At 39.5% G+C, this 14,158-nt stretch overlaps 1 protein-coding gene across 1 annotated transcript; it reads left to right on the forward strand.

Annotated features, from left to right (window-relative positions):
* Positions 1-1,706: 1,706 nt before the first annotated feature.
* On the forward strand, positions 1,707-13,563 carry kcnv2a (potassium channel, subfamily V, member 2a). Its single transcript, XM_044174019.1, has 9 exons — positions 1,707-2,121; positions 3,050-3,184; positions 3,803-3,981; positions 4,158-4,329; positions 5,837-6,028; positions 6,334-6,588; positions 6,697-6,813; positions 7,053-7,178; positions 11,095-13,563. The coding sequence occupies exons 1-9, from the start codon at positions 1,984-1,986 to the stop codon at positions 11,371-11,373; spliced, it is 1,593 nt and encodes a 530-aa protein (XP_044029954.1). The 5' UTR covers positions 1,707-1,983; the 3' UTR covers positions 11,374-13,563.
* The last annotated feature ends 595 nt before the right edge of the window (positions 13,564-14,158 follow it).

The raw sequence follows: 14,158 nt of genomic DNA on the forward strand, positions 1-14,158 counted from the left end.
CCAAGGATGGATGAATTTTCACATCAAATTGTTCATTTCAATTTTCGAAGTGAGGATCAGAGAAGGGCAAGGCTGAGTCAGAGGAAAAAAATCAAACTGCAAACCAGATCCTCAAGGATCTGTTCCAAGAAGCAGGTAGAGGCAGAAAGACATGAAACAAAAGCCGCTGTCAGGTATCAAACTCATGTAGCTAATACCAACTGAAACCTCTACTCCTCTGTGCATCCAGCACACAGTTTAATCTCTGGAAAATATCCCCGCTCCTGACTCGTCATGGCCGGATCACGTCAGCTGAGGGTCGAACAGGTTGAGACTGTGGGAGAGCCGTTAAGTCGTTTTATTTGGAACGGGTCCGGCTCCATCCGTTCATTATCCCTGTCGAACTGCAGCAAGGATTAATCTCCATCTATCTGACCGCTTGAGATATCAGTGGGACAAAATACGTCAAACACACTTGGATTAAGGCACAGATCTCAAATGTGAAGGTCTAAGTTACATATAAAGGAAAGACTGCCTGCAAATTTTAAAAATACTTTATGGGTTGTACATTGAACGACAGCAATAAAGAGAGTCAGCATCTTTTCACATTGACAACATGGAATTTAACCAAATTAAATTAACCCAAATAACCCAGCTCCCCATCACAATATAAATGATAATTGTTATATGCATTTCAGGTGCCTTGCTGGCTTTCCAGTATTGTTTTACATAAACAGTGTACAATATCAGATAATCCATTCATTATAGGAAAAGAATATCAATGTATTCAGTACAGTCTCTGGGAATTTGTGATTTACAAATTATTACATTATTACTAAATGTCAATTTTTCATCTTTGAAAAAGTTACAAACCCGTGAACTCGACAAAGATGGTTTTTATATCAATAAATGAAACCATGACAAAGATCTTAACTTGACGTTAGCACTAATAATTTCCTTTCACCTTAAATTAAGTAATTCAACCTAACCCTAACCTGATAATCCACCAGATCTTTTCATTACTTGAAAATTAGAATATGTACAAACTGGATTAACGGCTGTCCACCTCATTCTGGATTAAAATATCTCAACAGATGGATAATTTGCCATGACATTTTGTACATAAGTTCAAGGTCCCTAGATGATGTATCCTTATTACTTTGGTGATGCCCTGACTTTTCCTCTAGCGCCATCATCAAGTCAAAATTTCAACTTGCCCAATACTTTCTCTACATTCCCATCAAACTCAGCTGCACCGTGTTTAGTGTACATTTTATTGGCAAATGTTAGCATGCTAACATGCTCAACAAAGATGGGGGCCATGGTAAACATCAGCATGTTAGCGTGGTCTGTGTTAGCATGCTAAATTTAGCATTTCACTCAAAGCAGCACTCTGTCCAAGTTCAGCCTCACAGAGTCACTAGCATGGCTGTAGACTCTTAGTCTTGCTCCTTTATTGTCACCTGTCTGCAATGCAATGAGGGAAAAAATGTTATTAAACATAATTTTGATATATTCATTTGACATTGCCTTTATCTGTGCCGTCCAGGCCCTGATAACCAGACTTTAGAGTTATGAGATGTTGCAGTAAGTGGGAGGAGCGAGAGAGACCAAGGGATGGATAAAAGAGGATAACAGTATTTAAAACTTTAAGCACCCAGATCATCTCAGTCAGCTGCATTAGATGACGAGAGTCACTTCCTACCTCATTACTGTGTGTGTGTGTGTGTGTGTGTGTGTGTGTGTGTGTGTGTGTCAGCTGTATGTATGTTTGATTTCTTTCTGAATGTGTGTGAAAACTTCCCATCCTTGCATGCATGTTTACTCATTACTGTCATCTTGTGTATGTGTGATCAAGGTTTTGTGCACATATGCACGATGCCTGCTGTGTGTGTGTGTGTGTGTGTATGTTTGAGAGGCAGATGGTGTTAGAGTTGCTAGGATGTCTCTCCATGCAGGTGAATCGATTTTAGGTTTAAAACACATACACATTTAGCAGCAATTATGTTGACCCACCTCAGAGCCCGTAGCAGGAGCTTGTTCCCCAGCTACAAGCCCGGCAGCCGGACTCAAGCCGTCAAAGAACCGGCTGACTGTCTGGACTTCACCAACACGTGCATTAAGCCATGGAACTCCATGCAGGTCAGACACTTCAGTTATTCATGTTTTATGTGTTTCTCTCCCCCCCCCCCATTTGTTCTAGTCTTTCTTTGCTCTTCACTTTACAGGATTTTGCTTTTAAATCTGAGAGTAGAAATGTCCCTCTGTCAGTCCAATGTATTCAGAATAAATTAACATTTTAAATCTTCAGAGCAAAATGTTCAAACACAAGACTGTTGTTATTGTATGTATGAATGGATGAATCAAAAAGGGCTTTTCACAAAACTCTGCATCAAAGTCAACACATTTTTACTGTTTATCGGTTAGATATGTGAAGGGCTGCTTTTTCATTATTGGTTAATGTTCCAGAGCCTAAGTTGACATCCTCAAATTGCTTTTTTTTTTTTTTTGCCTGACCAACATTCAGAGCCCGAAGACATTCAATTTGCAATGATATACAGTAAAACCGAGAAAAGCAGCAAATTCACACATTTGAGAAGCTGGAGCCAGAGAACGTTTGACGTTTTTGCTTCATAAATGATTTAAACGATTAATAAAACAATTAGAAAAACTGTTTGCTGTCAGATTAATCAGTTCATCAACAAAGTGATTTAGCACTAAGTGTGACACAAAGAAATCAGCAGCCATAAAAGAAAAACTGCCTGCAGGTGACATACCATCTTTGATCACAGATGCATCTTCAGTATGGGATTTAAATTTCTTTGAGTCTCTTTGTTTGTTGTTCAGTTTTTTCTTTTTTGTCTGGTTTTCTCTCTTATTCTTTATTTATTATGTTTCTCATAATTTTCCGAGTCCGTACCAGTATTTGCACATGTTCAAGTCGTTCCTAGTTTTTCACTTTTTTATATTCTGTTTAGCTTGATCATTTCTTTATATTGCCTCATTCATCTTGAATACACGCTTAAAATGCTGAATTCATCAACATAAAGTTGTTGCTTTATTTGTGAAGGATCTGGGCAGAGACATCTATGATCTTTATGCTGAGTATGAAGAGGAGGAGGAAGATCAATTTCCGGTGTCTCCCTCCCGCCTGCTGCTCTCTCCAACCAAACACTTCACTCTCAACATCAACGTTGGTGGAGCGGTAACTTTACTTAACTTCTACCACAAACATACTGCTAGACTAGTTACGTTGAAAACCAGACTGATATCACCTTTTTATTATTAGACGTGAAGCATCGCACTGAGCTAGATTGCAACTCACTCACAAACTCACTCATTCACATTTAGCAGGCTGCAGATTCTCCACCAGGGGGAGCTGTTCAGCCATTGTCAGTTCAGTTTTACAGTTTCTTGCAGTTTTTCCTCTGTTTTATATCATTGTAAATTGAATAAATTTTGGGATAAGACAAAAGCAATATGAAGACATTATTGGTTAATATGAAGAGTTAACAAATTAATAGATAATGAAATTAGATGGTAGTGGCAGCCCTAGTCACAATGATATCAAATAGCCTATGTTTGATTATTTTTTTTTCATGAATCTAGACAAGTTTGAAAGTAATTCTGTAGTTGTAGCTGGTTAACGACATCTAAACAGACAGTTGTAATCTGCATAGGTCAGTTATCAAATGTTTTTTCATCCTCGATTGGCCTTTTAAAAGTCTTCTAGTGCGTACCCACCTTCATTCAAATTCTCTTTCCACTCTTTTTCAACAATACTATATTTCACTTGATTTTCTTTTGTTTTCCTCTTCTCCAGGTGTACCACCTGCCCTACAGGTTAGCTGCCAGGTATCCAAAGACAAGGATTGGCCGGTTGGCCACGCACACAGACCACAGCAGGAAGTTGGACCTGTGTGACGACTACATTGTCCAGAGCAACGAGTTCTTCTTCGACCGGGACCCTAAAATCTTCCACAACATCTTTAACTTTTACAGGTAAAATAAAATAAATTGTAAGATAAAATATTAAAATATGGGCATACACATAAACATAAATTAATGGCAACACATCTCACAGATCCACACACACACAGAGTGAGTTTCGCTCTTCTTTATATGACCACTTTGAATCATTCTGGACCCCGTTCTCCTCTCTCTGTCCTCTCCATCAGAACTGGAGTTTTGTGCATTAAAGACGAGCTGTGTCCCCGCAACTTCCTGGAGGAGATAAACTACTGGGGTGTTAGAATCAAAAACAGTCAACGCTGCTGCCGCATCTCCTTTGAAGAGAGACAGGACGAGCTGAACGAGCAACTGAAAATACAGAGACAGCTGATAGCAGAGGTAGGTTGGTGGGGTGCGTTTAATATTTTTGTAAGGGATGTAGAAGCATGTACCCGTAGCTGAGGAGATTTGCAGATGACAGCTCGGCTCCAGATCTCTGAATCACTGTCGACATGTCCAGATTTGTCAGCAGAACCTCTAGTGGTGTTCTGGTGAATGGCCGTTTCCCCGGTGGAGAAGCAACCGAGATAATCAGAGCCTTTGTGTGAGGGAATCAAGTTTGTGACATTGTCAAGCTGTGTCAGACAGATAGTGACATCTTAAACACAGTGTTAGTTACAGTCAACAGTTTAATCACTGATCATGATACATTAGCTAAACCTTAGAACAAGGGTGAACAAATATGTGCAATGGAGGGTTAACAGAGTCTGCAGGTTTTCATTCCCACTGATCACTGGAAAACATATATGTTCTACATGTATATGTTCACTGGCCGAGTGTCAGGGAGAGAATTGCTGAACCATGGTGGGAGCAGGACTGACAGTGGCTAACTTACCAGTTATGCTTGGCCTGCTAAAAGTATTTCTTGATATGCTAAGTATGTTGTGTCTTTTTTTCTTCCATCAGGACACCTCCTCCTGCATTACAGCTTATTTATTTACCTTTAGTGGTATCTATCATTGCATATAGTTTTGATTTTAATCCCTCCAGGTTTTGAGATTCCTGCCTCCACCCCAATACAATAGAGGCAAATGGAGATGAATTTGTGTTCACTGAAAAATAACATAAATAACAAGAAATAACAAAAATTCAACAGCAATACTTCTTTCCAAAAACAGTGTCCCAGTTATTATGGATAATCTACAGGATACACTGGAGGTAGTTTTCAATGGAACTAAATAGTCCCTATAAACTATGTACTGAGTATTTTGTGCCCACTCATTACTTTTTTCCCCTCCAGGCTCCATATGTTTAAAAGTGCTGCAAATAAAAATGTCAAGAAGTCATCACCTACTATCTTCATTGATTTATCAGTTTATTTTATTTTTACCTGTGACATTTTGTCAGTAATCTGCTTGCTGACTCTGAGCCTGTCTGACCTACATTATAAATCACAGCTCTGCTCTGCTGTCTTGACAGATGGAGAGTGGAGAATAAGCTTTTTCTTGGCACAGATTTAGACAGATGTTTCCATCACAGAGGTCCCACTCTGATGCAGTTTGTTGTACCAGTTTCTTCCCCGTTGTGTTTTCTTGACATTTAATATTTGGTTCTTTAATTCAGTTTTGATTGTGATCCGTACATTTTGTTTGTTTGGTTGTTTTTCTATATCCTCATTTAAAATGAGATGTTTTTGTAAACCTTTAATTCACATCTATTACTTAATATACAGTATATACTATATTTTACACTTAATGAGTGGTCTGATTTGTTTATGTACATATTCTAGACACAATTACGCAAATAGCCATATTTGGACATTTGTATTTATTTATTGCCATTAAAAATAATGTTTCTCCTGTTTCTATTCTGTGACTGGGATGTGTTTCTGTCCCGTGTCCTCTAGATGGAGATGGAGGAGAACGAGGCGTTATTTCATGGCATGGCCTTCGGGCCGACCCGAAGGAAAATCTGGAACCTGATGGAAAAGCCGTTCTCCTCGGTCACTGCCAAGCTGATGGGGGTCGCCTCCTCCATCTTTGTGCTGGTCTCGCTGGTCGCCATGACGCTCAACACTGTGGAGGAGATGCAGTACAAGGTGTGTGTGTGTGTGTGTGTGTGTGTGTGTTAGAAGGGTAAGAAAGCCAATGTGTTCTGAGCAGATTATTTCCATTTTTTCATCTGTGAAGTGCTTTGTGTTTCTAGGAGAGAACAATACAGTTTGAACTCTGCTGGCATAGTTGTGTATTTCAGTGTATTTGAACACTAATCTCAGTTTAACCGGGTTTCTCCAAATTGTTCCTCTTACCATCGGCGCTAATACGGAGTAAAAGGTAATAATTAATGAAGCAAACAGTAAAAAATAAGATTGATTTATTTATTTACTATTATTTTCTCTTCCAGACAGCGTCGGGCCAGCTCAGTGGCAGATTCTACGGTGAATACGTTGAGACGTTCTGCATCACCTTCTTCTCCCTGGAGTACCTGCTGCGCCTGGTGTCCACCCCAGACCTCAAGTGTTTTGCACGTAGTGTGTTGAACACCGTCGACCTGATCGCCATCCTGCCTCACTACCTGCAGATGGTCCTGGAGTGCTTCGAGGACGAGGACATGCACCTGCACTCGGGGGACATCGAGGCCATGGCACGTGTTGGAAAGGTAAAAGGGAGCTGATGGAGAGATGATGATGATGATGATGAGATGATTAGATTTATTTGTCTCACCCATATTTATTGGTTCTTCTTCTGTGTTTTTTCTTTTCTGTAGGTGGGTCAGGTTCTGAGGATCATGCGTCTGATGCGAATCTTCAGGATCTTGAAGCTGGCTCGTCACTCGACAGGCCTCAGAGCCTTCGGCTTCACGTTGAGACAGTGCTACCAGCAGGTCTGATTGTTCCCTCAGCTTGTGTCAAATAAGTCAATTATGGGAATCAAAAATAAGAGGAATGACCTTTTACTTGTATTTCATGCTACCGAATCTAGTGAGAATTTTATGAAATTTGTAGGAGGAGCGGTGAAGAAAGTGTTTGAATGAATCTAAATTAATTTCTACGCCTCACAGATACAAGCAAAAACATAGTTAACATAAGGATGAAATACTAAATAAAATGTGTTTGTGTGCAGGTGGGCTGTTTACTGCTCTTCATTGCCATGGGCATCTTCATGTTTTCAGCCATGGTGTACACTGTGGAGCATGACGTGTACAACACCAACTTCACCTCCATGCCGCACGCATGGTGGTGGGCAGCTGTGAGTCGACACACACACAAACATGTGTATACTAACATTCAAACAAACTGTCAATTAACCTGCTTTTTTAGGATTTTGCACAACATGAACATAACTAAACATGGCAAGTCATCAGTGGCAGAGCAAGCTTGTCAGAATTGTTCTGAGGCTACCAGTGGCCACTCACTTGGATTACTGTCATTTTGAGAGAGTTAATTGGCTTAGGGTACAAGACAGGGTGGATGGTACTGAAGATTGTTCAGGGGATGTGCCCAAATATCTTAATAATTATTTTTGCCGGGTTTGGGACACACACAGTAATCCCACTAGGAGGAACTCAACTGACTTTGTACCCTACAGATTTCAAAAAACATGCTGGCAAGACAACCTTTTTATACTGAGCAGCTGTTTTATGAAATAAGCTACCCAAAGTCATGAAGGGAATTGATGGGAGTGGGCAGGTTCAAAACCACTGTAAAAACATGGAGTAGGGACAGGATAGATTAAATTATTATCTCATATACTGCTGGGGTGTTGTGGCAGGATCCACCCATTTCGAGAATATACCTGCCTAATGTATTTTTTTGTTGTATATAGTGTCTCTGTTATATTGTATTTAGTATTTTTTAATGTACAAGCTGTCAAGTTCGTTATTTGCTGACTACTATCCTTGTACCCCTTTCCATCAAGGACCACAATGGAAATAAGCATACTAGCTTTCTTGTGTTATCCTTGACAATTTCTGAGCAATTGTACATGGAGCCCATATTCTGTATTCATTTTATTATTGTCGAATAAAATCAATCAACACCTGGGGAGGTTACTTTACTGTTAATGATGAGATCACAGCAGGAATATCATCATATAAATGTGCTAAAAGCTCCATTAGTTTCTCTTCCAAACTTTGCGCAGTTGTTGTGTTTGTGTTCAGTCTGCTACTGGCCTTACTTCACATCCTGATATACTGCCTCCACTGTTTGCAAGTTGCATCTTGCAGAGGTGTACCGTTCTGCACAACAACTGCTCTGGGGGAATGCTGGATATGCAGGGTAGTCTTCATGTGCATACAGATGTGTAGTTAAAAGCATGTTTATAAGTGTTTTGAGCATTTCACCGTGAGCTACTACTTCTGTAGCCTCATTTGGGACTGTCTCTTCCACTGTGAGGGACACAGTCTGGATTCTTCTCATAGAAAAGCTCATAAAAAGCTGATAAAGAGCAGTGTACAGCTGCTTCCCTAATCTTTTCAGAGACCCAAACAGGGCTACAACATCCCGTGTGTTATAATGACCATGGTCTCTAATTTTTTCAGTGTCGATAGTTTGACTCTTGGTCTCTTGTGTTTCTGGTAAAATTTGTTTCTAATAGAATCCAGGGTGTTGAACCAGCGTGATGTTGGTTGGACTGGGGTCATCAAAAAAAAAAAGTTTATTTTGGGTAATATGGTAATTTTGATTGCAGCTATTCTTCCAATCAACCTACATGGCCCTGTGTGAAAAAGTGATTGCCCCCTAAACCTAAAAACTGGTTGGGCCACCCTTAGCAGCAACAACTGCAATCAAGCATTTGCGATAACTTGCAATGAGTCTTTTACAGCGCTATGGAGGAATTTTGGCCCACTCATCTTTGCAGAATTGTTGTAATTCAGCCACATTGGAGGGTTTTCGAGCATGAACTGCCTTTTTAAGGTTATGCCACAGCATCTCAATAGGATTCAGGTCAGGACTTTGACTAGGCCACTCCAAAGTCTTCATTTTGTTCTTCTTCAGCCATTCAGAGGTGGACTTGCTGGTGTGTTTTGGATCATTGTCCTGCTGCAGAACCCAAGTTCGCTTCAGCTTGAGGTCACGAACAGATGGCCGGACATTCTCCTTCAGGAGTTTTTGGTAGACAGCAGAATTCATGGTTCCATTTATCACAGCAAGTATTCCAGGTCCTGAAGCAGCGAAAAGTAAAATTTTTGTCTCGTCAGTCCACAGAGTATTTTCCCAAAAGTCTTGGGGATCATCAGACTTTTGGGAAAATACTACTAAATTTTACTTTTCGGAAGGTGTGTGTCCCATTACATCTGGCATAAAAGTAACACCGCATTTCAGAAAAAGTACCAACAGTAAAATATGGTAGTGGTAGTGTGATGGTCTGGGGCTGCTTCAGGACCTGGAAGACTTGCTGTGATAAATGGAACCATGAATTCTGCTGTCTACCAAAAACTCCTGAAGGAGAATGTCTGGCCATCTGTTCATGACCTCAAGCTGAAGCAAACTTGGGTTCTTTATAATAACAACCTTCATTTAAAAACTGAATTTTGTGTTTACTTGTGTTATGTTTGACTAATATTTAAATTTGTTTTATGATCTGAAACATTTAAGTGTAACAAACATGCAAAAAAATAAGAAATCAGGAAGGGGGAAAACACTTTTTCACATCACTGTATATTATATGATGTTGTCTGCATATAAACTGATTTTGTGGTGAAAATATCTTGTTTGTATACCTGTAATGCAGTCATGTTGGCAAATGGCAGCTGCGAGGGGTTAGATGAAAATAATAACGAACAACAATAGAGAGAGTGGACGTCCTTGTCTTGTCCCCTGCTGGAGAGTGAAACGTTGTGAAGCGTGACTATTGATGGTAACAGATGCAGATGTTGAGTTCTAGAGAGTTTTGATCTATTGAATTCCTGAAAATTGACCCCCCAAAACCAAATCTCTCAAGAGTAAAGAAAAGGTATGTCCACTTCACTTTATCAAATGCCTTCTTGGCATCAAGTGAAGTAATTATAGTGTAGTATAGTGTTGAAATGGTTTCTTTGAGATATCCTGATATGACTGAATAAGCACTGCATGTTGGTTGATGAATGTCTGTGCTTATGGAAACCTGTTTGGTGTGGGGGAATTAGATGGGATATGACTGATTCTAAGTACTTAACTGATTATTTTAAGAAAAAACAAAATGAGAGCTGTATTCATGTGTGAATCTGATATTTTAATTTAAGGAGTCCAACCAGACTTAAATTTGTAATCCTTAAGATGTCAGTTCTGGTGGATTTGGTGAAAACCATGGATACTGGTGGTAACTTAGCAGTTAATAATACAGATCCCAGAATTCTGAGGATAGACAACACTCTTTTAACAGCTTCTCTGTTAAAAATAGTCATGCCATGAGCAACGGTAATCTGATTTCATGCTGCACACGGCACATGCTGAGAAGGTGGTGTGCAGCTCTTTATCTAACAGCTCACGGTGGCAGCTCCTGAATGTTCCATTACTCCCTGCAATATTGAAAACTGATCTGCTGACAAAAAATGCCTAAAATGACCACGTCTCATTTTGTAGACGTATTTTAGGTGAACGATCGCTAACCGTGGTAACAAATACATTGCGTTTCCTGTGACTGCTTCACAATAAGTCACCCCGTGTTTCTCTGATACAGCTGTAGGAGAGTGATACATCTCCGGTGAATCCCTCCTGCGTGGGTAGGCAATTCGAATCCAGAATGGCGGACTAACAATGAAAACTACTATATAGAGTTAATTACCGAGTAAATACACTGAATGACTATTGCTGAAAGAATGTTGGCCATAAATAATACCATAAATATGGTTTGACTTCATGTAAATCTTAAAAATTATAATTTTTAAATTGTGTTTTTAGCTTCTTGTAACTACAGCTTTGAGTTAAAAAACCATTTCAGGAAACAATTTATGTAAGTAAAAACATTAGTTTAATAAGCCCTGTGTGAAAAATCCCTTCATTCTCCCCAAAGAAAATCCCTTCAGAACCATAATTCCATGTCTGAGTAAGGCCATCAATTACAAGGTCTATATTTGAAAAACAGAAATGATCATATCCTCAACATCAAATTTTTGAAGTTAATTCTTCATATTTAGTATTTTGTGGTTTGCTATTTCTTCCTCTGTGTGTCTTTTATCCTTTAGGTGAGTATTTCCACAGTGGGCTACGGCGACATGTTCCCTGAGACCAACCTGGGCCGTATCTTCGCCTTCGCCTGCATCTCCTTCGGCGTCATCCTAAACGGCATGCCCATCTCCGTCCTCTACAACAAGTTCTCAGATTATTACACCAAGCTCAAGTCCCACGAGTACACCGCTGTCACCAAGGCGCGCGGGAAGGTGCACTTTGCCAGGAGGGCGGCAAAGAGGTTGGCCGAGTGCTGCGAGGACGTCGTTCAGCCGAGGACACCTCACCTTCAGTGAGCCAGGTTGTAGATGTCCAAGTCTACGTTAAGATTTGTCTGGAAGGCAGGAGTGACTGTCAGGAATGTGATTAGGACAGCAGAGACTGCCATTTTATGGAGCAATGTAACTGGAAATGAACCTGTGACATTCTGTACAGGCCATTATCCCATTAAGACCATGTGACAGAACTAGACTGCAGGAGTCATGGCAGTTTGAACCATTTACCTACCAAGAAATCTACAACTGTCTGGAGTTAACTGTGTGTCTCAGTTAATACACTTTTGAGTTCAAAATGTCGCTCCAAGTCCAAAGTCAGGACTGTATTTTTCCTGAAGGGACATTTGATTATGCATCCTTTCATCCATCCATCCTCTATACCTGTTTATTCCTGTTATGCCTCTGAATCAGTGGTGCAGGTTTGGTGTAGATTGAAAATCAAAAAAATGTTGCTAATTTTTTTTCTTAGTTCATTTATTTGCCAAAATGTTATATACTCATCCTTGTACTCTTCTACATACATCTATGCTAAAGCTGTCCGTATCACCATCGCCACCAACATCTACTCTTCCTCCCTCCACCCTCTATCCATTAGTCTCTAAAGCTCAAAAGTAATCCAGGATTCAGGAGCGAACGACAACAGGACTGAAATAAATTATAAGTTGAAGACCCGACATCTGGACGATGGATATTAGACCTGTTTATCTGCCCCATGCGTCTCTCTTTAATAATAAATCTATGTCTCTTTAGAGCTGTGCAGCTCTGTGTGTGTGTGTGTGTGTGTGTGTGTGTGTGTGTGTGTGTGTGTGTGTGTGTGTGTGTGTGTGTGTGAGAGAACAGTGTCACAGGGTCATCACTCCTGAATGTCATGTTTAACACTGAATCCCCGAGCTGAACTGATTATACTAAATCATCAGTGTCACTGACTGAATCAGTATTTTTTTTTAGCAGTGGAGCTCCCACTCAGCTGTAATATAGCATCTAAGTTGTAATATACAGTATGTTGTTACTTCATGGTTAAAAGCTTACTGAAAGACCGCAAAAGGATCAAAAGGTGATCAGTGTTTTTCGGATAGGTGACTACTGAGCTAATAAACTAATATTTTTTGGAAATATACTTCTTTGCTTTTTTTGCAGAGTTAGTTGAGAAGATGGATAAGAGTCATGTCTGTAAAATAAATATAAAGCGACAGCCAGCAGATGATTAGCTTAGCTTAGCATAAAGACTGGAAACATGGCTCTGTCTGAAGGTTTAAAAAAAAATAAAAAATCTGTCGTCACTGTGAGGTTGCCAGGCAGCCAGCAGGGACTCCAGGAAGTCCGTGCTCCTGGCCAAGAAATAGTCTGGCAACTAACCCCCCAATAAGACCACAAGTTGTCATTGTTACGGTTGGTTGGACAGAACAGGTTGTTGTAACGATAAAACAAACAAGATAAAGCGTGTTAATTAGTGGGCTTTAGAGGTGTTTGTGTTTTGTTACCTTTGGACACAGCCAGGATACCTGTTTCCCCACATTTTCCAGTCTTTACGCTGACTGTCTCCTGGCTATAGCTTGCTCTTTGACAGACAGTTAAAAAAAGTGGTGTTGATCTTCTCATCTAACTCTCAGCAAGAAAGCGAATTAGCATATTTCCCAAAATGTCGAACTATTCCTTTAACTTCATAAACAATGTTTATATGTTTCTTGTTTTCTTCTAAAGTGAACGTAACAGTTGGAAGGAGCAACAGAACTAACCTACTACTGAACTGAAGACGTAATGTCACAGCGTTATTACCGGTGATGCCAACAATTAGCTTACAAAAAAAAAAAAAACTACATAGTGACTACGAATCGTTGAACTCTTCTTTTTTTTTCTCCTCGTTACAATAGTGATTCACAGCAATGTGAGAGGCCATTGTCACAGAAGACATTTTGACCTGTGACCTGTGAAATGAATGAAGGCTGAATTCCATTTAGCAGCTTCACTTTCAGGGCCAGCATGTACAATACTCTGTCACGGCTTACTGGGACTCTTGAATATAACAGAGCCATCGTTAGTTATTAGTAAAACCTGTGCCTTTCCTACTATGACAAGTCTAAATGTCTGCTGTGAAAAATACCTATAGCATGTCATTATTTTGAAAGTGAGAGTGTGATTGAGTGTTAGCATTTGAAGAATAGCATAATAGTCATTCAAATTATTGGGTGTAATAAACGTGGTCGCTCTAGAGCTGCTAGCTGGGCTTTAGACTGTTTGGCACCCAAAAATAAAATATCATTGATAAAATGTCTGCCTGCCTCAAAGTGAATTTAGGATTTAAAATGTTCTTTTTAATTATTGATTTGCCTTGTGTGGTATAGGACTTAATTAAAAAACTAAATGGAAAATTCAGATCAGCTTAGTGTGAGGTGAATACATCAAGAGGTTTGAGGCTGAGTTTTCCAAGATGCGAAAGGGCAGCTAAAAGTGGCTTTCTTTACAGATAGAACGAGATAAGAGAAAAATGTAGAAGTCCATGGCTGCCAATGAAATAATTTAAATTATGTGCACACTTTATTTCAATTAAAAATGAACTAAAACAAGATTTTAAAGTCCAGTTTGCATCAGTCAATTTCAACTTATGCTAAGGAGTATGCTGAAAATTATTTTTCAATGGAGGTTTCCTTTTAAATTTTGCTTATGGCAGTAACTTTTTTAAATTTTTATTATTACATTGTCATACATCATGTGCACACAAATTTGAGAAAAATATTTCACAGAAAAAGTCTTCAGACAAACTCTTTATATGCTTGCTGGGTTAGAGAACTAAAGTTCCAGTTTCTGT

Source organism: Siniperca chuatsi, linkage group LG18, assembly GCF_020085105.1.
Source record: "Siniperca chuatsi isolate FFG_IHB_CAS linkage group LG18, ASM2008510v1, whole genome shotgun sequence".
Lineage (NCBI taxonomy): Eukaryota > Metazoa > Chordata > Actinopteri > Centrarchiformes > Sinipercidae > Siniperca > Siniperca chuatsi.

What these genes read in the sequence shown, in the direction of transcription:
- kcnv2a (XM_044174019.1), top strand. Translation starts at nt 1,984, where the DNA reads ATGTTGACCCACCTCAGAGCCCGTAGCAGGAGCTTGTTCCCCAGCTAC. An exon ending in AGCCATGGAACTCCATGCAG is followed by an intron (nt 2,122 to 3,049) that starts GTCAGACACTTC and finishes TTATTTGTGAAG; the next exon opens with GATCTGGGCAGAGACATCTA. An exon ending in AACATCTTTAACTTTTACAG is followed by an intron (nt 3,982 to 4,157) that starts GTAAAATAAAAT and finishes CCTCTCCATCAG; the next exon opens with AACTGGAGTTTTGTGCATTA.